This window comes from Nycticebus coucang, chromosome 17 (assembly GCF_027406575.1).
Source record: "Nycticebus coucang isolate mNycCou1 chromosome 17, mNycCou1.pri, whole genome shotgun sequence".
Classification (NCBI taxonomy): domain Eukaryota; kingdom Metazoa; phylum Chordata; class Mammalia; order Primates; family Lorisidae; genus Nycticebus; species Nycticebus coucang.
The window spans coordinates 72,400,910-72,426,248 of NC_069796.1; the positions used below are offsets into that span (position 1 = coordinate 72,400,910).

General features: G+C 46.5%; 1 protein-coding gene across 2 annotated transcripts in view; it reads right to left on the reverse strand.

Moving 5' to 3' along the window:
* SLIT3 (slit guidance ligand 3) overlaps nucleotides 1-25,339 on the reverse strand; it is a 677,992-nt gene that overhangs the window by 42,721 nt on the left and 609,932 nt on the right. For both annotated transcript variants that reach the window (XM_053566757.1, XM_053566758.1), the window contains 6 exons: nucleotides 20,064-20,132; nucleotides 17,831-17,902; nucleotides 17,180-17,251; nucleotides 7,923-7,994; nucleotides 6,364-6,527; nucleotides 3,314-3,438 (listed from right to left, as the gene is read on the reverse strand). In XM_053566757.1, the coding sequence (XP_053422732.1) occupies nucleotides 3,314-3,438; nucleotides 6,364-6,527; nucleotides 7,923-7,994; nucleotides 17,180-17,251; nucleotides 17,831-17,902; nucleotides 20,064-20,132 (574 nt within the window). The remainder of the gene's footprint in view (nucleotides 1-3,313; nucleotides 3,439-6,363; nucleotides 6,528-7,922; nucleotides 7,995-17,179; nucleotides 17,252-17,830; nucleotides 17,903-20,063; nucleotides 20,133-25,339) is intronic.

A 25,339-nucleotide genomic window follows, 5' to 3' on the forward strand; every position in this document is an offset into this window, starting at 1 on the left:
CAAAGGCCTGGCATTATAGGAGATTAACAGTAGCTGCTATCAAACATTAAACAGTGGCAGCAATGCTGTTTTGTAATATTGTGGTTTTCCAAGGTCACTCAAGCAGTTGATGGAAAAACTGAGATATCTGGAAATAGGCAGATAAATGGCTCAACTTCGAGCTTGGTTTTGTGGGTGTCTGGAGATTGTGGTCGCTCTGCTAGGGTGGGCTCGAACCCTGGTCAGGAGGAGAGCGAAAGGAACAGACTCAGCATAGGCAGTGTGAGGTAGTGTGGCCACAGCTAAATGACCCTTTTCATTCAACCTGCCCCATTTTACAGTTGAGGAAACTGAGTGAGGAGAAGAGTGGGAGCTGTCCAAGGTCATCGGCATAGGCTCCCGAGGGTCCTGCTTGGGGTTCTTTCTTTTGCCACCCTCTGCTTTTTTCTACCTTGGAAATTGAGACAGATCCTAAATGGTTAGGGGTCCTCACCCTCAGTGCCCACAATCACAGTGCTTGCCAATGGGCAGAGAAGGCAGTGGCCAAGAGTTCTGGAATTGGTTGGGTCCCAAAACTTTTACCTACTGTGCTCAGTTTCTTCAACTGTAAAATAAGGGTTGCTTTAGAAATTGTATCCAAGGGCTTTGATGAGGAGTATGCAAAAAAAAAAAATACAGAAATATATATGTGTGTATATATACCTCATTTAGTCCACTGTCAGTACATAGTAGGCACTCAATAAATGCTGGTTTTTAATATTACTGTTGTTGTTACAATTATTACCATCAGCATCACCATCATCACCACATACCCAAGACCTGCCTGGGCCCATCAGTTTCCTAAAGATCAAAGTCTCCATTAAAGTTCTTCAGAAATTGAAAAGATGGTCAGAATCCTGGGAGCAAAGTTTAACAAATGGCCCTATCCTTGCAGTTGCCCCAGAGATGCTGTCTTTGCTCTGACCATGACGGCCAGGCTATGTTTCATAGTGTGGTCAAGTTTAGCTGGGAGAGGCCTAGACTTCAGCTCTACTATTCTCAGATTCAGGCCAATTTTAAAGAGAGAGAAGCGAGACTCAGTATGTGAAATAGTTTACCTTGTCTTTAAAATAAGCATGATACTAAGCCACCTCATAAGGTGATTATAAAAATTAGAGGAGGGGGCCAGGTGCAGTGGCTCATGCCTGTAATCCTAGCTCTCTGGGAGCCCAAGGTGGGTGGATTTCTTGAGCTCAGGAGTTTGAAAGTATCCTGAGCAACAGCGAGATCCCATCCCTACTAAAAGTGGGAAAACTAGCTCGGCACTGTGGTGCATGCCTGTGGTGCCAGCTACTTGGAAGGATGAGGCAAGAGAATCGCTTGAGCCCCAGAGTTTGAGGTTGCTGTGAGGTACGATGCCACAGCATTCTAGCCTGGAGCAAGAGAGTGAGTCTTTATCTCAAAAAAAAAAAATAATAATAATAGAGGAAGGAACAAATTCCTAAGGTCCAAATGAGTAGCTGGCCCTTTCTTGGTGATTATAAAGAGAATTGTACATCTATGGAATTGGGAATGTTACAAATTCAGATGTCCCAGTTTCTAGGAGAATGAAGGTCCTTGACAGGTCATAGTGTCATAGACAGCTAATTGCTAATGAAACCAGCAACATACCATATGCTACTGATGACCTGATCTACACCCTGGAATGAGGGACCAGCACACAAGGGTGACAGTAAAAAAGCAGCAGTACGCTAGCCTATCGGGGGCTTACTCAATGCCAGGCATTGTCCCAGGAGTATTGCATACCTATCACACCTGTGATTCCCACAGCGAACCTGTGAACAGGTCCGATGTGTGGATGGGAAGGCTGAGGTGGTTACTGGCCCTGCCACGCAGCTAGCGAATGACAAAGCTAACTCCACACCTGCGGATCTAAAACAGCTGGAGTTTTCGCCACTGAATCCACACAAGGGACTTTCAGAAGATTCATACCTCCTAAGTATGCCTGCTCATCAACTCTTCTCTTGCTAATAACAGTGTGTGTGTAGGGTACACGGGTCTGACTGATGAATTTGAGGATTTGGGGGTGGCTGGATTCGAAGGGAATCTCTTGTCCCAGGCCCATAGGTGGCACTCTGACACTATCTGCTAGAAGCCCGACGACAACTAAGACACCAGGTAGCCTTGTTTTCCAGAGCAAACATCTCCGTACACACGCCCTATCCCACTGAGGACAGAGACCCAGACGTACCACCCTCACTCAGCCTACACCAGGTTGTGTGCATGAGGCAAGCTGCAGGCTGTCACGAAACTCTGGGCTTGCCGGTGCATTCAGGTGGGAGCCCAGGAATGCTGGAGCCTGGGAGGGCCCTGTGGAAGAGCCACAGCTTTGCTGGTCCCAGGCGAAGCACAGTGACAGCCTCAGCTATCCAGGAAACCCTCCAGGGGAAAGAGCTTGGGCTGTGAAATCATATGGCCCTGGTGGTTAATCCCAATGCGACTGCTTACAAGCTTTGGGCACTGAGTGAAGTCTCCCTAACGGCCAGAGGCCCAGTTTTCACATTGGTAAAATGGGAATTAATGAGACCTTCTTTATAGGTTTCCCACAGTGTTTAAAAAGAAAAGGTGGGTAAAATGCCGAGCAGAATGCTTGGCATGTAATCTGTGCTCTGTGTGTGTCGGGAGGGAGACACACAGTCTGTACTCCAAGGGAGAATACAGACGTACCCCAGAGGTGTCAGAAGGGGGGCACGACCAAGTGCTCTGGATGGTTCTGGGAGAGAAGAGAGCAAGGACTGTCTTGGAATTAGCCCGAATGTCTGGGGAGGATAGAGGGGAGGCCATCTCCTTGCTGGCTAACCTGGGTCCATCAACAGTATGGTGGGTTTGCCAGCCCCCAGGCCTTTCAATCCCCCATCCCTGTATTCTCAACAAGCTGGAACCAGCACATTTGGGGTTGGCCATTCTAAGGGCAAGGTTGTGGGGCAGTGGTCCTGGAAATCCCCTTAGAAGTGAAGTCAGGACTGTGGTTCAAAGGATGCTTCTACTTGGAAGCAGTTCAACTCTCTCTCTGATACTTCATTTCCCCATGTTTTGTAAGGGAAATACAAAACAAATGTTTCTTTTCCTCCTTATAGCAGGAATCATTGTTAAGACTACCTGGGGTTATCTCTGACTGGCATGACAGTGATGTGACCGGGCAGCACTTGCCAGTTCTGAGATGAAGAGTGTTACTGGAGAGGGCCACTTTGTGGTACAGTGGTCATCCAGGTTGCCCTTGGAGAAGGAAGGATGGCACAGGGCTTGGTGCCCCTCCTTGAGGCATGAAAGAAGGGGGCAGGGCCTTCTGCCGTACCTTGTAGCTGTAGGGGCAGGTGCAACGGTACAGCTCCACAGGGTCCGGGCTGCATGTCCCATTGTTCTTGCACGGGCCAGAGAGGCAGGCGTTGCATTTGGCCACGATGTTGATGTCCACTGGCCCTGGGCAGCAAAACCACAGAGTATTGACGGCAGGTTCTAAATGTACTCACGGTCACACCTCCCACTCTTTCCTCCTCTGCCTTGGTCCCTTCCTCAGCCGGCTACCAGCCCCTACCTACTCCAGACCCAGATGGTAGCTTGCTCTCCTCAGCCAGCACATCTAGTCCAGCGAGTCCCATTAATCCAGCCATTGTCCAGCGAGGAAATATCACAGTGGGACATTATTCACAAGTACTTCTGCAGTCAAATCAATTACTGTAATTAGCCTGATCCGATTTTGGTGCTAATCTGCAAACAATGCACCATAATTAGAAACCCCCTGTGTATCTTTTCATAGTCTAGGAAGCTCTGAGTCCAGGCTCCATTTGGACCACCCATTTCTCTGTCTTCAAATACCCCTTCCATGGAATAGTCTGTGCTGGGCTAAGGAGGGCACGATGCTTGGTCCAAAGGCATACACAGAAGTCCTCCCTGCAACACCCCGCAGGTAAGAAATGAACAGAGGACATGGCAGAGAAGCTGCTGATGGATGGCAAGCTGTGCTCAGGTGCACTCACATCCGTGACAGTTCACCTGCTTTCTTCAGCTGTGAGGGCTAGTGGGAGGTCATGGTTGCTACACAGAGTTTTGCAAAGGCAGCTCTGTCCTGCTGCTGCACCCAGCTTTGACAATGACACCCAGACCGGGATAAACAGGCCCTACTTAACGTTAGACCTGTAAATGATCCTGAGACTAACAGTCATCCACTCGGAGGTGGGTTGGAGATTAATTTATAAATGGTCATTTGTGGGTTGGTGAACGGCATGACCCGATCGAGAGCCTGTACCAGGGGACTCGACTCTGGGTCTGCATGAGAAGAGGGGGACAATCTGTTTCGGTCTGCTTGGAGACACAGCTTTCAGTGTGTCCAGCAAGGTCCAGACAAACCCAGGATAAGTTAGTCATCTTATACCAGAGCCAGCGGTGGTGCTTTCAACAACCTGCACACCCAAGTTGACCCAAGTTGTACCCCAGGACAATTTAATCAGAATCCAGAAGGTGGAACCAGGCATCAGTAAATTTTGAAGATCCTGAGATGATTTCCAAAATATGCAGCCAACATTGCAATCCAAGCTATTCTAGGACAAGGTGGGCCTCTTTAGAATCAGATTAGATAACTTAGTAGCAGAAGGAGGAAAATTAAAATTAGCTTTAAACCAATCGAATGTTTTTCTGCTTTCAGCAGAACTCACATTTTAGGGGGTAAAGTGTATCTATGAATCAAAATTAACATTAAGGTTGTAAGAGTCAAACAATGGACATTAACAGAAAAACGTGTAACACAAATGATAAGTACTGTATTTTTCTGTGTATAATGGACTTTTTTTGCCCAAATTTTTGAGGGATAAAAGAAGAATGTGCATTATACATGTGTAGTATGGCTTAGGAGTGGGAACCCAGTGGGCCTCCTGGGGCCTCAGGGCCCTCCCGTCAGAGCCCGCCTGGTGCATGGGGTTCCAGTCTGGGAAGATCTGGGATCTGGTGGGAGCAGGATAGAGCAGCCTCTGATGACCACTTTGATCGGGGGAGAGGAGGTGGTAGGGCTGGCAAGGTAAGCTGTGGCTATGCCATGTGAGGCCTGCAGCCACTCAGCCTGGCCGTGCAGAGGGGATTGGGAGCCCTGCATGGACTCCAAGAATCTGCCCATGCCTATAGGCTGCGTGGCCTCAGAAGCTCCCTTCCTGCCACCACATGTGGTGTAGCCATCTCAGCTGTGGCCCGACATGGTGGAGAGGGAAGGGCTTCTGGGAGAGAGGGAAACACCAGTCTTCGCAGAGCTGGTGGCTGCATGAGGGAAGTGCAATCTGCACATTTACCAGGAGAGTGTTAACCCTCCCTAGATGTGTCTCTGGTTGAGATCTAGCCCACTTCTTCACATGGTGTTTTACTGAAAGGCTGGGTCAAAAATGTGGGTGAACATTGTACACGGAAGCACATTATACACAGTAAAATACAGTAAATGTTTGACAAAATAATTAAGGACAAAATAAAAGACTTGTTTAATCTATTGAATTAGCAGTGATTACAAAACAAGATAAAACAATGACAGAGTCTAATGAAAAGGGCACTTGAAAGGTGCTGTTGGGAATATAAGTTGGTTATAATCCTTTTTTGGAAATCAATGGCAATATGTGTGAAGACCTTAACAATTTCCCTGAATCTTACCTAAGCACATGATTTCAAATAGAGAAAAATCTTTATGCATCAGTGGTAAGAATAAAAAGAAAATATTCTAAAGATTCAAAAGCAGAAACTGATTAAATCAATTGTGGAATATTATAGCCTGGTGGTCAAGATTGTGCATTCTGGAATAAGAAAGGCCTATAATCTTTCCAACAGTGTGAAGAAGTCATTTAACCTGAACAAGGCCCAGTTTTCTCACTTTTAAAGATGAAGGTAATATTACAATCTATTCTACATCGGTATTACAGAGTAAAGGAAAATAACCATGAATAAATGTTACAAGTGCTTACCATCATTCCTGTTGCATAAGAACAGAGTATTATTGTGATAATGATGCAGTTAATAAAAATCACAGGTACAAAATGTTTTTTGCAGCAAAATGGGAAAATGCTTATGCTCTAATAATGTTGGGTGAACAATGCAGGTTAAAGGTTTTCGTAACCATGGGAAGCTATGTATAGAAAGAAGGCAGTGAGGAGGTGTGTGGGAACACTGGCAGAGACGTGGTGGGGAGAGTGACATGCGGACTCTTAGATGTAGTCCACATCGCTCTCCGCATCACAGTCTCTCTGTGCGACCTTGGAAGAGACAGGATGATGGTTTTAGTAGCCATATTTGCTGAGATGCCCGACTCTGAAAGACTGTTAAAGACAGAGCAGACTCCACAGGGGGCAGAGAAAGGTGGGTGGGGGCAGCACCTACCTTTGCACTGAAATCGGTGGGTGGGGGTGGTGAGCAGGAGCCTGTCAGCCATGGGCTCAGGGCTACTACAGCGGGCAATGCCAGGCTCCTTGTACCCCGCCTTCACCCACTCCGACAGCCACCGCAGACTGCAGTCACAGTGGAGGGGGTTAGTTCCCAGAGCCCTAAGAGGCAGAACAGAAGTCAGTGCTCCCGCCCAGCATGACTCCTAGGCTCTAGATCAGGAGTCTTCAAACTTTTTAGACAGGAGGCCAATTCACTGTCCCTTAAACCGCTGGAGGGCTGGACTATAGTTTAAAAAAAAACAAAAAACTATGAACAAATTTCTATGCACACTGCACATATCTTATTTTGAAGAAAAAAAAATGGGAACAAATACAATCACACCGCCTCATGTGGCCCACAGGCTGCAGTTTGAGGACCCCTGCTCCTTGGCTCTCTGAAAAATCACATTTTCAGACTTTGCCTAGGTTGGGGTATCTAATATGGGGCTCAGAGGAGTAGTCTCCAGTAGGGAAAGGTCCATGTCTCCCAAGTACAGGTCCAATCTCGCAGATGCGTCAACTCTCACCAAGCCCCTCCCACCTCAGAGGCTTGGCTCTCACCTACCCTGGTAAAAGTCAATCCTTAACCCCGTCCCAGCCCTTCTATGGAGCTTCCTAGACTTCTGGCCGTCTGACTGTCTAGCTCTTGTGCCCGATTAAAGTGTCTCTGGGAAAGGTACTCTGCAGAGAAGGCAGACTCTGGTACCCAGCAGCCTACAAGGCAGCTTCAAAGCACTCAGCTTGACACTGCAGGGGACGAGGGGCAAGTCCAGTGCAGACATCTCCAAACTGATGTCTAGGAAGAAAATACTAGAACCTCTGTTTTTAAATACATATATACACACATATATACATTCTTTAACATTTCTATTTTTGAATGTTTTATAATATAGTCTATTATTTTGAATGTTTTATAATATACATAACTATCAATATTATAGTGTATACATACAACAATAATTAAATATACATACAGAAGGAATACAAAATCAAAAATGTTCACTGATTCAGGTGTATAATTTTAAAAATGTAGGGAACTCTGATCTAGAAAAGAGGTCTCGCTTAGGAATTAGGAAACATGGGTTTTAGTCCAATGTCTCACTGACTTGATAGTGACTTTCAGCTAGTCACGTAATATTTATGGACTTCAGTTTTCTCTTGTATAAAATAAGAAGGGAATACCCAGTGCAGGCAGCAGAGCGGTTAAGGATATGCGCTTTTTCATCATGTATAGGAAGGGGATAAAAATGCCTTGTTGCTGTAAGAAATGAGAGAATGTGTCTGCAGTGTTTAGCACATAGTGTCTTCTGCTGATTCTTGTTAAATATTTACATTGTTTACACAAGTGAGGATGCCTCTGAAGGCCGAGGAGGCAGAGTGTGGACAGCCTGTAGTAAGTAAGGTATACTGCACGCACACAGAACATACCAGAAGGTTAGCAGTGAGGACACTGTTGCTGACACTACCATGATTTTCTGTTCTGAAAGCACATTGGAGAGAAATATGGCTACTTACAGATGGGAAAGAGATGTAAGGTCATTGAAGGAGCCTTCGGGAACACTGGAAATGTCGTTGCCATGGAGGGTACTAAAGCAGAAGACGGCGGTCAGAAGGGCAGCACCCAGTGAACTCACCACATGCTCTCAGCCTCCCTGCTGAGCCCCACCAGATAGCAGCAGGGGCCACCCCCTTCACTCGGGTACATACATGTTTCTATGCCTAGCTCAGCCCCAGGGTTGGAGGGAGGAGAGCAGTGATTTTCAACCAGTGTGCTGTGAGAGGATCTTAGGTGTGCCTTGAAAATTTTCAAAGATCATTAATTAATTTTATTTATTTATTTATTATTTATTTAGACAGAGTCTAACTATGTCACCCTGGGTAAAGTGCCCTGGCATTACAGTTCACAGCAACCTCCAACTCCTGGGCTTAAGTGATTCTCTTGTCTCAGCCTCCCAAGTAGCTGGGACTACAGGTGCCCACCACAACGCCCAGCTATTTTTTTTTTGTTGTTGTTGTTGTTATTGCTATTGCAATTGCTATTGTTGTTTAGCTGTCCCAGGCTGGGTATGAACCTGCTACCCTCGGTGTATGTGGCTGGTGCTGTAACCACTGTGCTACAGCGCCGAGCCAATTAAATTATTTTTGAAAGAAGTTCAAAGCACAGTGAGTGTATTCTCTTTTTACTCTATTTTTTTTGATCAACATAATTTAAGAGTGCCATGGAAGTTTAACTATAGGTTCAAGGGTGCCATGAGATAAAAAAGGTTAAGGAACACTGTAGTGAAGGGTTTGGGGAAGAAGAAGATGGATGTTTAAGTCTGATAGGTCTGAGTCAATCCCTTTTAGCTGTGGAACGCTGGATAAGTTATACTTTTCTTGGCTTCCATTTTTGCGTCTGAAAAGTGGCGAGGCATATCTACGCCGTGGGAGCGCTGGAGTTTCAGAGGGGATGTGAAGAACTGGGCTGTGTGCATTTAAATCCTGACTTTGTCACTTACGAGCTGTGTGACTGTGGGTAAAGTGAATTACCCTCTCTGTGCCTAGGTTTCTATTGTAAAATGGGGATAAATTTAAAAAGTTTGCCACAGAAGGTTGTGGATATATTAAATCCACGCAGAGAGAGCTGGCATTTTCTATGTGCTAACCATTATAAATATCTGTGAAAGGGTTTGAAGGATATCTAGTATAGATCAAGGAATTCAATAAATTGGCTCCCTTCATATTTATCTAAAGAGACTTTAGTGCAGTTGTGAAACATGATCAATCTCAGCACAGGGGGCAGGGGTGGTACTCAGCTCCTGATATTTCCTGGGGCCAGACCCTCATCTTTGTGGGTCACGGGTTGGCATCAGCCACACACCTGCATGAGCCTGGCACGTGTGTGTGCATTTGACTGCATCTTCTGACAGTGTGTCCAAGGGGCCAGGTAACCCGCTTGGTATTAGTCATGTCTCTCTCCACCTCAGGGTGTAGGCAGCTAGGAGCTCTTCTTACTTGCAAAGTGGTACTGTACACTAGGCTTTCAATACATGCCTGGAGGGTAGGTCCATGAAAAAATGGAATGAACACTGCTCTGTGCTCAAGTAACAACACGAGCAAATCCACAATTCCTGGATTACATCCACCATTAAAGGATTAATCTACTACATACAAAAATCCCCAAATTGATGATTCGCTTTGGGTCTGGCCTGAGAAATGCAAGGTGAGTGGAATTCACAGAAGCTCAAAGGCTTCTTTAGTGACTGATGGACACCGTCGCCTGTGCTGTTGATAAGGTGCTCTTAAGGGTAAGGACTAGCAACTTTATTGCAGGCAGAGAGCCCTAGGAAAGCAAAGAGATGATTAGCATTGACAATGTGAGTGTAAACAGAATAATAACTAATCAATTTGCTGTTTCTATCCTATCAGCTGAAGTTAGCCTATCCTTGGTTTCCAGCTAAAATACAGACATGAACTTCACTTAATAATAGAACAGTGGCTCTCATACGGAGTGAGCTTTGAATGCTAGTAACTTGCAAATTCCTGAGCCCTCTCAATCAGAGATTCTGATTCGGTGGGTCTGTGATGTGCCTGGGACTCTGCGTTTCTAACAAGCTCCCAGGTGCTGCTGAGACGCTTTCTCTTGTGACACAGGGCAAGGGCCTCATTTCCTTCCCACTCTTGCTCATCTTCGGTCATCATCCTTATCACCATTAGCTCCTTCTCCTCCCCCCTCCTCAGTTCTGTGGTGAAATTCTCAGGGTGAAAGTCATCCTCAATTCTTTTTTTTTTTTTTGTAGAGACAGAGTCTCACTGTACCGCCCTCGGTAGAGTGCCGTGGCATCACCCGGCTCACAGCAACCTCTAACTCTTGGGCTTACGCGATTCTCTTGCCTCAGCCTCCCGAGCAGCTGGGACTACAGGCGCCCGCCACAATGCCCGGCTAACATCCTCAATTCTTAGGCAGCTGGGACAGCAGGATGACAGTAAGCTGTCCTTCTAACGAGTGTTGTGGGTGAAACGGAGCAAGATATGCTTCCAAACATTTCTATCAGCATCGTTTAGTCTCTAATCCATGAGGTTATTTATGAATCACACCAGCCCCTGCCTGCTACTGACTTGGTTGACTTCGAGGCTGCTTGCTGTTTTGCAAATGCGTCCGGCACCACTGTTAATCATTTCTGAATGAATCCGCGGCCCCTTGAGAGGCACAAAGCCCTAATTTAACACCACCAAATGATCCAGAGGCAGTTTTGGCACTGTGACACTGCAAGTCACATTCCCATATATTATGAGTGAAGCCACTGAGATTTCCCTAACCTATAGAGTAACGGGGCTGTAACTTACTAGGATAACTAAAGAAATCTGCCTACACTGAAGGTTCTCCCTCTTTGTTAGGCCCCCAAGGAAGGACTCTTGCATGTCAATCAACCATCCTAAAGGATGCCATGGGAGTGGATGAATGAGGCCTCTCTTCTCCCTTACACCTGACAGGGGCTGGGGCTGGCAAGCAAGTCTCTCAACTCCCTGTGGCTCGTCTTCAAGTGCTTGGAACTCCTTTCCCCCTCCTGAATCTCAAGGAATATTTATGGCAGACTTGGGAATTTTGGAATGCATATGAGGCCAGGCCTAGGTGACCTGAGGGTTGAGAACTAAGGCTGTAGAGTCAGACTGCCTTGATCTGAATCTCCCTGATACTCTCTGGCTGTGGGAGCTGAGGCAGTTGACTTAATCTCTCTGTGCCTCAGTTTTTTCATCTTGGAAATGAAAGAATTCTTACTATCTACTTGTAGTTCACATCTTTTGGGGGTGTGAGGTGCTCAGCATCAGTGCTCTTTCCTGTAGCACTTCTCCCCTTTTCGGCTGGGCAGGCAACCTTCCCCAGCTCTCAGTTCAAGTGGTTTGGCCTCCTGAGTGGAGGTACAGCCCAGGTCTGGCCAATTCGAGTCACAGCGATTGGCTTGAAGTTGAGCATGTGGCCTAAAGTGGGGCAAGGAGAGACATTTCTGGGGCTTTCTCTGGAACTACTAAGTCAGAGGCAATTTCATTCTGTGGGGCTACTAAGCTACTAGAATGTAAACACCCAGCCCCTTAGCACCCACTGTGCCTTACAGGCAGAGAGAATGTCTGAGAGCAAAACCTACTCAGGAAGGTAGGGCTGAGAGGTAAAGAGAGACGTTTTTGGCAGCATCACTGCAGCACCTGCAGCCTGCAAGAGCCCTTTATCTGCTCCTGAATTCTTCAGTTGCCTGACTCGGTAAGTTCTTGATATGCATAAGGTGGTTTGAGCTGATCCCTTTGCCCAGGAGGAGATCAAACATGCCTCTTCATCAGCTAGCTTCCAGGATTAAAAGACAGAATGCCTGTAGTTCAGATGGCACAGGACTCAACGCAGCACCTGCTCACGGCAAGCACTCCATCACGTTCACTATGAATGACTATTGTCATCATGGCCCTGACTCCTCAGTGTTCTTGGATGTATTGTGGGAACCAGTCCTGTCAAGGAGACAGCCACATAGGGTAGAAGCCTGAGCATGTGTAGCCTGTGTGACTCAAAGGCAGTGGTGAGTCCATGACTTGGGTCCAAGACAGGAGAGGGGCTGCATTGGATTTTGGCTGAGTGGCCCCGGGCCCATCACCTGTCCCCTGTGCCTCCCACTTCAGCCCACTCTTTAATTCTCACCACAGGCCTCTCAGAACGGGAAGAAAACAGCTCATTTTTAAATAGGCTATGTCCCGTCAATCTTCAAGGAAAGTGTGAAATGGCTGGGAATAAAATTGGAGGCTGACGTACCCCTGGGGAGGAGGTAGAACGCAGTAGATGGAGCACTGGGCTGGGAGCCAGAGACATAAGTTCCGGCCTTGGTTCTGACCATGCCTTGGGGCTATTTGGTAGCACCTTTTCCCACTCCTACCCCCAGAAGCCACATCTAGCCACACCTGTCCCAATGCACCTGCCCTTCCTCAGTGGCTCTGTCCAGGGCATTTATGGACTCCAATAAATCCCACTGCTTCTGGCTCTCAGCCTTAGAAGCAAACGTTAAGAGGAGTGATCCTGAAAGCAAACAGTTGTGGGTTCAAATCCTAACTTTACTATTGGTTGTGTCACTTTGGGCAAGTTACTCAATCTTGCTCAATCTCTATTTATCTGTGAAATGGGGATAATAGTGGTATATTCTTCACAGGGTGAAAAGTCAATAGGATAACATGAGTATAGTGGTCATGCTGTAGTCATGGTTTAATGGATGTCAATGGTGATTATTCACCTTCCTTTCAGAAAGCCTCTGGCATGGCCAAGACTGGGTTCTGTGCCTCACACTTGCAACCCTATGGCTCTTCTCTCAGTTAACACCCTGTATTGTCATTGCTTATTACCTCTTCTAGACCAAAGGCTCTCTGAGGCTGATGATTATGTCTAATTCACTATTTATTCTTTCCCCAAGAGTTAAGCAAAGCAACTAATCCATAGTAGGCATTCAGGAAAGGATGAATAAAAGAGTGATCTTGAACAAGTCCTAAGACTTTCTGAATCTGCCTTATCTTATAATAAATGAAAAGTTTGGACAGGAAAATTTCCAAGACTCATACTTCAATTCTGGAATTCTAAACTTAAACTCTTATTTATTTATTTTTGTTTTGGGGGTACCAAAGGGCCAAGCCTGGACCATAGTTGGGGAGTCCCCAGACGTCACCTTTTGGCTCATAGGAAAAATTTTCTGACAGTGGGTTAAAAGTAACATGGGGTTGTATGGGAAGGGAGTGAGCTTTTCTTCTTGCAAGTTAATAAAGCAAAGGGCAACTGGAGCCCTCTGCAGGGATGTTGTCGGGAGGATTCATGTCATCAGTAGAATAGTGATGAACAGCCTTAAGTGAATCAACAGCACAATCTTACTTCAGGGACTAAGAGCTAAGAATGGGAGGAGGATGCACGGGCATCCTGCTGGCTCCCTCCTGAGCACACATTCAAACGGCCTCACTGGTGCTACCTGAGTCCAGGTGGCCCTCCTGTGCTGGGGCTGGGGAGTGGCATCTGGCCACAGGTACATGTGTATGTGACTCGGTCTGGTGCTACAATCAGGGAATGCATGGATCCCTGAAGAAGGGCTAGAATGTCCACAAGCATTTCTCTCCTAGCTATTTTTAGGTTAGGAGTGAAGTAGGAAAAGCATCTTGTTTTTCACCATGTTTTATACCTCCGACCACCTCCTATCATATTCTCTGAGAATTATTCATATCCACCCCCAAGTGCACACAGACACACACACGTGCAAACCCACACATGCACACCCACTCACCCACACTTAGTTCTCTCCTTCCAAATCACCTTCTGGCCTTTGTCTACAGCTAAACGTTGATGCACATTTTCCTCCCTGCCCCAGACACCCGGCATCCCTGGGTCTTGGGTCATTTCTGAGATTTTAGTCAATATAATAAAACCCTTCCAAAATGAGCAAAGAATATACAAATATTCAAACGCAGTTGCAGATAACACAATTCCTGACTCAAAAAACAAAACAAAACAAAACAAAAAACAACCCTATCTTTTTTAAACACCCTAAAGCAGTGGTTCTCAACCTTCCTAATGCTGTGACCCTTTAATACAGTTCCTCATGTTTGGTGACCCCCCAACCATAAAATTATTTTTGTTGCTACTTCATAACTGTAATTTTTGCTACCATTACGAATCATAATGTAAATATCTGATATTAGGCAACCCCTGTGAAAGGGTCATTCGACCCCTAATGGGGTTGCCACTCATCGGTTGAGAACCGCTGCTCTAAAGCAGTGAATTTCAACTGGCATGCCTTGAGAGGACCTCAGGTGTGCCATGAACATTTTTAAAGATCATATGAAAGATCATGTGTTTTTTTTTGATCAGCATAATTTAAGTGTGCCATGGAAGTTTAACTATAGGTTCAAGTGTGTCTTGAGATAAAAAGTTTGAAGAACACTGCCCTAAATTGTAAATACGTACGTTACTATCTTCACTCACCTTTAACTTTGCCTCCACTTATTACAGAAATTATAGTAACAGCTAGCTATTGCCGATTGTTTTTCATTTGCTTTCTCACGGTCTTTCTTCATAGGTATAAATGTTCACAAGTTATAATTTTAACATCCATACAAGTTAAGTTTCACTTCTCCATGTAATGCTGATGCAGTAAGCATTGCTACCTTGCCATGTAATTTTCATCTTTTTAAAATAATTTTTGAATTATTTTTGCTTTTTTCAATAATTGTGCTTTTTCACTGACTGGTTCCATCAGTTGCCTTCAACATTTTGCCTCTGTGGCCCTTGTAGGTAATATTCAAAATTTAGGTTAAAAATAACAGTGCAACAAAGATCTTAATGCATGGAACCTTTCTCTGATTTTGGATTATTCTTTAACCTAAATTCCTAGATGTGAAATTACTGGGAGAAAGGATACAAATATCATAAATAAATGGAGTCCATCAACATTTTTATTTTTCCTGAATTGGACCTTATGCAGAAAATGGTTGCTCCCCACTGAGGTAGATGTTGGACTGAGACACTCTTAAGTTTCCTTTTTATCCACCAGATCCCATAATTCTAAAATGATGATGCTAAAAACCTGCTAATTCTTAATTCAAGAAGCAAAACCCAGCAGGTTGTGTGTGTGTGTACTGCTGATGAGCTCCTGAGGGTGAATGGTGGAGCTGGGTGGGAGGTGGATGGTCAAAAAAGGTACTGGGGAGGGACATAGGCAGGGAGACAGGGACAGCCAGACCTTTTCTCTCCCTGCTGCAGCCTGAATTGCCCCCCTGGAACTCTCAGTATGAATGGATATACACAGACTCCTTTAAAACTGGCAGGTCCCTCCCCCAGCAGCAAACCCATGCACATAACTGTTAACTGGGAGACAACAGGGTTGGCTGGAGGTGGGAGGTGGGAGGTGGAGGGGGGATGGTGAGAAAAAGGCAAGCAGGTCCAGCTTCAGCCCCGGCCAATGAGACAAGCCCATCTCCTGCTGTGTTCAACTGGGAAACAGGGAAATGGTTCTGCTGATGTTTCCATTCTCAAACTCCCCAGAGAAGGTAGATAATAAATAAGTGACAATAACAGATTGCACGCTGTCAGTGTGGGCACTTCTTCGCCCCCAGAGAATTGATTTTTAATAACAGTGCAGATGACATGTGGCGGGAGTTGTCGCTGACACCGGTGTTTTGTGGGCCTCGATAAATCACATCCGCCTGGAGGCTCTGAAATGGACGAGCTCATTGGGTGCTATTTGCCGACTGCTGCTGAGCCTGGGAAGGGTCCCAGGGCTCTGAGTCAGGAGTCTGCAGCCTCTTCACTGTTGGACCTTGGCCAGTTACTTCACCAGTCTGGGCCTCAGTTTCTCTATCTTTAAAATGGGCATAACTGTCTCAACCTCACAGCACTGTTGCAAAAGATTAGATGAAGGAATGTTTGTAAAAAGCTCTATAAAATGTGGTGATCACTATTGTACTAATAATGGTCCAGAAAGGCAAAAAGTTGATAGGTTTGGGACAAAGAGTCTGGCATTTCTGTTCTCATAGTAGTATTATTTAAGGATGATATTCAAAAGATTAATCTTCTTTGGTCAATAAAATAGGCCAAAGATGAGAAGGCCCTAAAATCAGCTGACAACTGAACCCAGTGTTCAGGGTGGTGGTTGGGTACCTTCCTGTGCTGGCAAACTATGATGTGAGAATAGTAATAATAAATGAAATTTTTTTAATTAAAAACTTTTTAAAAGACAGGGTCTTAATTTGTTGCCCAGGTTGGAGTTCAGTGGTGCAATCATAGCTCACTGTAACCTCCAACTGCTGGCTTCAAGCAATCCACCTGCCGCCCTGGGATTATAGGCAAGAGCCACTCCACCCACTGACAAATGAATATTTGTTAAGTGTTTATAATGCCAAAGCTGTGCTAAGGGCTTTATATGTACAGTATCTCATTTAATCCTCATAAGACTCTGCCAGGCAATTACTATAATTATCTGATTTTACGGATGAGCACACACTTAGCTACCGATGTGTAAGACAGGGCCCTGAGGGTGACAAGGGTGTGCCAGTGTGAAGGCTGCAGACTGCACAACTGTCCAAAGGCACAGGGCTGCTCAGCCATTCAGGAACGCAGAGGCCTGGCCTGGGATGGCCAGGAGTCTCAATTTTCCAAAAGCGTGTACACATTAGGATTTGTGTAAAAAAGCCTCTTGATACCTAAATATTGACGGCTTATTAAAAATGTGGTTATTTTAAAAGACACTGTAAGAGTCAGCTACAAAATTGCTAACTCATAGCTGTCTGTGAGTGGGACCTGGCCCCCGGGCTTCAACCGGTGATCTCTGGTGTACACACTCTGCTTCCTAGCAGAGGTTCACAGCGTTCATCGGAAGCCTCTCGGAAGCCTGAGGTAGCAACTGCATGCAGAATGATCATCAAAATGTTGCCAGGGGACACACACTGTGCTCAATACCAGAGAGTGGAATGTAATTGCATACCCCAATCCTCACAAAGCAGGGGCTACTGATCCCATTTATATATAACAAGTGGGAACTCAAAGGGGTTGAGTGATTTGCTCAAGGTTTTGTCCTTGGAGAGAAGTGAGCGGCACTCTGGGAATGGTTGAGTCTCAAGAGCAGCTCTCTCTACCTCACTGAGCAAATAAGAGTGCTGGGTGGAGGGTTGTGCTGGGGGGTAGAGCAGGCGTTGAGCAGAGGAGAGTGGGGGAGGGGAGGGCCCCATCTACTTCCTGCTTGTTCTCAGTAACATGTCAGTCAAACCCAGCACATGGGGGTACTCACAGCACTCGGAGAGACCGCAGCCCGTTGAAGGCATGGATGGGAATGCATCTCAGCCGGTTGTAGCTCAGGATCCTGTGGAAAAGGGGCAGGTGCCCTGTTGACTCTTCCTGTTCTCATCTACTCTTGGGAGCCCTGCTCACATTGTGAACCCGCAAGAGTCAATGGTCCCTCAATATACGGACAAAAGTATCCTGCAAACACAGTGCAGGGAAACCTCCATGGCCCACACAGATGCTCACTGGCTTCACTTCCTCCCATGTTCCACAGCTGCCTGACTCTGCCCGGCTTGTCCATCACCTCCCTCCACTGTCGCATGGGGAGTGCTCACAATGTACAAAGCTAATGGGAAAGAAATGGGTCTGAGCAAAATGTAATTGTGGAGGGAAGCCCTCCACTGGAAAGAAAATTTACAAATCACAGAAGGTATTCCAACGAGAGCCTTCCGCAGAGGTGATGAGGTTCTAGGTCCTCTCTAACTGCATGACAGTGGAGTTCTGTCTTACTTTATTTTCCTTCTGATGACTAAGGTCTACTCTAAGCGAGGGCAACTGTGAGGCCCTGAGGATCACTAGAGCAGAGAACTTAGTCTGGGGGGACAGAAAGAGTGGCCATCTTCTGCTAGCCCAGTGGGCATGGTAAACATGTACTCACAGGGTGGAGAGGTGAGACATATTACTGAAGGTGTAATTGGTCAGCATACTGATGCTGTTGTTGCTCAGGTCACTAGGAAAAGTAAAACAGAAAGGACCTGCTTTACTGTCAGTTGAATCTGTAGGAGGCCACTCCCAAGTATCACACATGCCTACAATTCATCCTCCCGTCCATCCACCCGACCACCCATTCATCCATTCATCCATTCACTCACCCATCTATCCATCCACACGCTTATGTATTTATCTACCCACCTACTCACCTGCACACTTTTCTACCCATCTGTCTCTCCATCCACCTACCTGTCCACCAACCCATGCGTCTATCCATCCACACACTCATCTGTCTACTCAAACATCCATCTATCCATCCACCCACCCACTCATCCACCCACCTATCCACCCACTAATCCATTTGTCCATCCACCCACCCACTTGCTCATCCATTCACTTACCCATCTATCCATCCATGCGCTTGTCTATTTATCTGCTCATCTACTCACCTGCACACTTGTCCACCCATCTGTCTATCCATCAATCTACTCACCCACCTACCCATCCATCTATCCATCCACCCACCCACTCATCCACCCACCTATCTATACACTCACCCATCCATCCATCCATCCATCAACTCACCCACTCACTTGTCTACAAACTACTCACTCACCTACCCATTTGTCCACCCAGTTACCTGTCAAACAGCCCATCCATCCATCCACCTACTCTTTCATCCACTTATTTACCCAAATATTCATTTTTTCATTTAAGCACTTATTCAATCATTCAAGCAATGGTCATTCATTCATCCATCCCTCTATGAATTTATTCAGTTAATCATTCAACTACATTCAACCATTCTGCCACTTCATTATACCAACAAAACATAATGCAAATAACAATTTTTCCTTATTTTAGAACTTTTCCCAATTAATTCTTTTTGCTGTCTCTCAACCCTTCTTCTCTTCTGGCATTCATTTATTCCGTGTTATCAGATTCTCTCTGAGGAGGAATGAGGCTAGTGGGGGTGCTGTCCAACTACAGTCTCAAGCTTCTCCTTAAGGATAAATATCCAGAGCAGAGGCAACATTAGCATTAGAATCATCTGGGGAGTTTTTAAATCCTTTGATGCCTGGATTCCATGCCCAGATGTTCTCACCCAGTTGGTTCAGTGTGAGCCTGAACATCAGTTTCTTTTAAAAAACAATCGCTCAGGTGATTCCTCTAATCGGGTGATATTCAGAGCCATTTCTCTAGAGCAGTGGTTCTCAACTATGGCCACTTTTGCTCTCTGAATGGGATTTGGAAATGTCTGGAGACATTTTTGGTTGTCATGCTGGCGGGGAGAGTTCCTGGCATCTGGTGGGTAGAGTCTCCAGATGTACATGACAGCCCTTCACAACCAGGAATTATCTCCCCAAATGTCCATAGTTCCAAGGTTGAGAACTCCTTATCTAGAGGCTGGTTTTGAGAATATCTAGAAGTCCAGGCCAGAGACAGGTGGCTTTCTTTCCCCTCTCAGTGGGCTCTCTACTTTCCCAAGAGGAATGCTCTTTCATTCTGAAAGAGCTTTCACTTTCCTCCTGTGAGCTAGCTCCCTGCCACCCTAAGCAGACCCAGGCATTTTTCAATTACCACTTGCCCAAGGAATTGTTTTGCACTGTCCTGGGTCTCAACTCGGGCTGTTCAGGGACAAAGCCTGCAGGCCGCCTTGCATGATGCCCATGCCCAGCACCCTGCTCTGTATTTATTTTCCTGGGTCTTGGCAGACTTGGAGCCACTAGCCAGTACAAGTGCCACCTGAATGATCCTCACTTCAAACTATCTACCCAGGACATTTTCTGAGGAACTAAACAAGTTGGAAGAAGAAACTACTGTTCATGTTTTGGGCAGACCTAAGTGTGGCCACAGATTGCAAGCAGCTGCAGACTGAGATGTGCAGGGACCAGATGGATCTCAGATGGTTAGGGGCTCACCCACTTTCCCCAAGGCAGGCAGGAGGGGGTTCAGATGGCCTGTGATGCCAGGCTCTGAGTACTCTGCACATAGGTCTCACTGGGTAAGATCCAGCACACCAGGCTGGTCTGTTCCTTCCATCTGCCTCTCCCTTCTCCACTCAGGGAGAAAAGTGTGGAGATGCTTCCCCAGCCTGAAGAACCATTCTCTTACCCTTCTTTACCTTTTTTACCCTAGGAGAGAAAAGTAAATGTCCCACCCAGCACCAGGCTCCTTACATGAGTGTCAGGTGTTGGAGGGCGGACAGCTCTCTGGGCACAGCTGTTAGGTGGTTTCCTTCCAGGTACCTGAAAAGGAAGTGCAGAGGGTAACACTTGGGAGAAACACTACAAAAACTGTCACTCTCAGAGAAGCCTCCCTGACTTTGCAGGCGAGGTCGGGTTCCTCCCTTTAAAGCACATACTACCTTTGTCATTTCGTCTTCATTTGTGTGATTATTCAAATAGTGAGAGTTTTCTTCACTAGACCAGTAAGTTCCATGATGATGGGGCTCTTGTCTAACAATGCCCACTGTTGGACCCCCAAGTCTGTTTACAGAGCTGATACCTAGCAGGTATGTTCAACAAACATTTGTTTAATAAATAAAGCACTCTCCTTATGCTCAGCCCTCACAATATCCTTCTGTGGCAGGAATTCACAGTTCAGGAAGCAGAAGTTTAGAGATGTCAAAATACTAGTGAGAGATCACACAGCAAAGGACTTCAATCCAAGTCTCCTTGACTGTGCTCTTACCACAACTTCAAACAGCTTCTGCTTAGCTAGCAGAGGATGGTGGGAGAACTGAGTCACAATTCATCTTAAGAACACAATTCAGCGTTGACTATCTCTGATGTGCATTTGAAAGCTGAGGAAATAGGGGCCCATCTCTGGTACCTGGAGCACTATGCTATGGTACCCTGCTGGAGGATCAGCCGGTAGGAGGGGACAGGGGTTCAGCATGAGGATGCACCTAACAGAGGGGACCCCTCCTTGACAGGCAAAGCCCGAGCCTAGTTCTACTTACCTATCTATCTAGGGTGAGGACACCTCCTTGAAGACTAGAGTGTGGTTTAAGACAAGAGGAGAAAGTGCACTGTAGTTACGGATTCATGTATTACAAAGGTTATTACTATTGACGTAGGCCAATTCATTCACTCCCACCCTTGTAAATCCCATTCCCTAGGTTTCCTGTTGCTCTCAGGACAAAATGGCAAAACCTTAAGATGGCTTACAAAATCTGCTTTGATCTCCTGGGTGTATTTCTCTTGACCTAAAGCTCCCCTAGTATGCTCTCTCCTGACAGTCACAGGCACTGCTGTTCATTTGTCCTGTGCCTGCCTTAAGCTCCACAAAGGGCAGACAGAGGCCTATGTTTTGCTAGCCTGGTGCTTCTCAGACTTCAACTACCTAAGATTCTGCGAATCACCTAGGATCTTACTAATGATCAGATTCTGTTCTGCGAAAGGCTGACAGCCATAGTTTATCCTCTCCTACACCGCTCATCCTCTGACTCCCGTTTGTCTGCTACAACTACTTAGCAAACCTGAGCCATCTAAGATGCGAACAGAATAAAGTCCCCAGGCTCCAAATATTCTTGCTGAGAGATGTGCAGATGGCCCCGTGACAAGCGCATCTGAAGACAGGCCATGGGTTGGGCTTGCTGTGGGCCTGGAGGCAAGGTACTGAAACTCACAGGCAACTCAGCGATGAGGACAATTCTAAAACCCAAACAAAAGTCACCAGCACCATCTGAAGCTCTGGACTGCTGTCTCATTTACTTCTCTGGAGCTGGGCTCATGGGTATTGTAATGAGTTCAGGAGTTGGGATTTAGACTCAGAGCTATTGGTTCTGGAGCCCAAGAAGTCAACGTGTGCTGTTTTACCTCTGCACCTCGAGCTTATTTTCACCCTCAGTCATTGCAGTCTTGAGAGATACCATACTCTACCATTTATTCTCTCTTTGTACTTTACTAGGAAGTAAACTCTAGGCTTGGAGCGCATAGCACAGGGGGTTACAGCTCCAGACACATACACCAAGGCTGGTAGGTTTGAATCTGGCCTGGGCCAGTTAAATAATTATGACAACTGCAATAAAAAATACCTGGGCGTTGTGGTGGGTGCCTGTAGTCCCAGCCACTTGGAAGGCTGAGGCAAGAGAATTGCTTGAGCCCAAGAGTTTGAGGTTGCTGTGAGCTGTGACGCCACGGCACTCTACTGAGGGCGACATGGTGAGACTCTGTCTCAAAAAAAAAAAAAGAAGTAAACTCCATGAGGGCAGAGATTTTTGCCACTTTTGTTTCCTGCTGTATCTGTAGCATACAGCAGAGGCTCAGCTCGCAACAGAGCTCCACTATTGTTGAATGAATGAATGCAGAGAAGGATTGTTCACAGGACTCTGGATTAAAAAAACAAAAACTTACAGTGTTCTCAAGGAATGCCCTTTGCCTAGTCCAGGCATACCTGTAGGACAAGCCATGCTGTATAAATGCACATGTTTGCTGACCGGAGGTGTACAAGCACAAGTGACCACTGGGATTCAGACATGTCCACAGCATCTGTATCTAAGGCAGGGAGGCTCAGGGCACAGCTGCTTCTAGATCTCCTGGGGCCCTCGGTGCCCATTCTGGGTTCCAGGCTGGCTCTGATCACTACTATGCTAATACCAGTTGAATTAGCTTCCCTGCCTAAGCCCATCTGTGGTTTCCATAACTTATTAAAGAAGGGTGATCCAATGCCAACTCCTGCCTGTATTCAACAAGGCCTGCTGTGGTCTGTTGTCTATCAGCCAAAGGGTTTCCAGAGAAACAGAATCAATAGGACACACATAGACAACATGGGAGGAGGATTATTTATTCGGAGGAATTAGCTCATGCAACTACAGGGCCGGCAAGTTTGAAATTTATAGGGGAGGCTAGCAAGCTGGAAACTCAAGCAGTATTTCTGTTACTGTCTTGAGGCAGAATTCCTTTTTCTCTGGGACACCTCAGTTTTTGGCTTACCTGCTTAAAAGAGGCCCACCTCCACATTAGGGATAGACATCTCCTTAACTTAATATGTCAACAGAGTACAGGTGTTAAATGCATCTACAAATACCTTCACAGCAACATCTACATCAAGTAAGTGTTCGACCAAACAACTGGGTGCCGCAGCCTGGCCAAGCTGACATAGGAGAGTGACCACCACATCTCTTTGTTCTCGCATCAGTCTCCTTTGGCCTCTGTTCCCAACTCCACTGGCTTAACCTTCTTCCAAAGCCCCAAACCCCTCTGTGGGAGTCAGTTCTCTCTCCTTGGCTGGTTAAATCCTGCAGATGCTCACATCTCAGCTCTAGCATCTTCCCTGATCTCACACCTATTGGTGACACTGCAGCTTCTGAAAGCTTTGGGTGTGTTTTCTTCACAGCATTTAACCCCTTGGTGACATCTTTAGTGCAGCTCTGTGATTAATGCTGGCAGACCATGTCTGTTTGCACACCACAGCATTTCTGTACACTGCCTGGCAACAGTAGATGCCCAGGAAACATCATCTGTATGATGAAAACCCCAGAACTCAGGAGAGGTGCGTTTGGCACTACAAAGCTGGGTAGAAGTTGTTTCAGTGTCCCTGGCAACCTGGCATTGCAGCTCAGAAGACTCAGAATCAAAAGGTTTCACTTCAGAAATGCAGATGTGGTTGTGTGGGGAAGTGCTTTGTAGGAAGCCCTTCATGAAAACTCTGAACTCCAAAACTGCCTGCAGCCTGCAGCCCAGACCCCCAGAGGGACCCTTTCAGGAGGCTCCCCTTTTGCCCCCCAGACTCAGAACTGCCAGAGCATTTCTAGCAGGTCACCCTTTGCATTGACCTGCATTTAAATGCTGTTTCCTTCCCAGGGCGGGCACACCAGGACACACCTGCCTCGCATGCAAATCCACACAGCTCTGCTCTGTGAGCAGGTGTCCCGTGTTCGTGTTTGGAGCTCTGCAGTACTGACAGGCGTCACACAAAGAACTCAGACCAGCTGAACGATAAAGGGGAAGGAAGGCAGCTACCTTCCTGGAGACCCCACTCTGGGCCAGGTTTTTCACCAGAGACCAGGAATGATGTGGGGGCAGCTCAGGAGTCAGGCAGCTGAGGCTCACATCCTGGCCCCATTATCTAGTAGCTGGGTGACCTTGGGCAAGGTACTCAACTTCTCTGAGCTTGCGTTTCCTCATCTGTAAAATGAGGCTTTATAATAATCATCACCTCAATGTGATTATGAGGATTAAATGACAGTCTCTGTGAACAGCACTTGGGGGAGCCCCGGGCACGCTAGTGTCTGGCAGATTTGGAATATATATACACTTACACATGGACAGACACACACATACATCTCCATCCAATAATACATGTGATTTATTGAAAGATAATTATGATCCCTTTGCTGTTCATTTTCTAGTTTTCTTGCAGAGTAATATTTCTAAAATGAGAATCAGATCATGACACTTTCCTGCTTAAAATTCTTCCTTGGCCCCTGCATTCCTCCTGGGATAGAGTCAGCCCTTGCCCTGGCCCATAAGAACGTGCATGTCCCTTCTCAAGCTCTTAGCACACATCGTCCTCTTTCTCATGCTATTTGCTCCATCTCACAGCCTTCTTGACTTCTTGAATTTAAGGCCCTTCCACCTGAGATCTTCACAGAACGTGTTCTTTCCGCTTTTTTTTTCTCCTTTGCTTTCCTGGGAAATCCTATGCTACTCTCTTCCCGTGGGGAAGGCCTAATTTACTGGTTAGTGTTCTTACCATGTTTCTCCCCCATTCTGAATTTCTGAGAAGAGGGACCTTGTCTGCCATGTCACTGTTGTACTGCTAGCTCCTATGACAGTGTCCGGCACAATACACTCAGCAGCACTGGCGGGAGTGAAGAGAGACTTCTCAGCTCTCTGCCTGTGCCCAGGCCCTCCCACAGACGGCTGTGCCTGCCTACGCAGTGCTGAGAAGTGTCCTCTACCAATGCCATCTGCTGAGGTCTCCTCTGGGCCAGGGCCTGCGCTGGGACCAGTAAGTACTGCTGTGCCCAGAGCTGGCATGCTCTCCAAAGATGGGATCGACCACTCCAGCTGGCTGGGGGCATATTTTTGCCTTTCTCCCTGGGCCAAAGAAAGGCAAGGATGTCGTCAGTGCTGGGTAGTTGTTCTAGTAAGTGTTCTGGGGAGTCTGTTCAGCATGGGAGCATGGAAGGCAGCAGCTGGCCTTCCTAGAGGAGGCTCAGCTATCAGGATGGACCCAGCCAGAACCACTGGCACGTACCTATAACAATGTGGCAGCGGCCTGGGTTTGCCTGCTCCCTGCTTAAATGCAGATGTCAGTTTTCAAGAGGACCCCACAAGCCAGGCCACTGGGCCATTTGAGGGTTTTAGTGGTCAGCCCTTAGGGTCAGATGTAGCCAGGCTTAAGTCCGTGCTCTACTGCTTATTGGCAGTGTGATCTTAAATAAATTATTCAGTTTTCCTGATCCTCAGTTACCTTATCTGCTAAGTGGGGATGATGAAGCTTG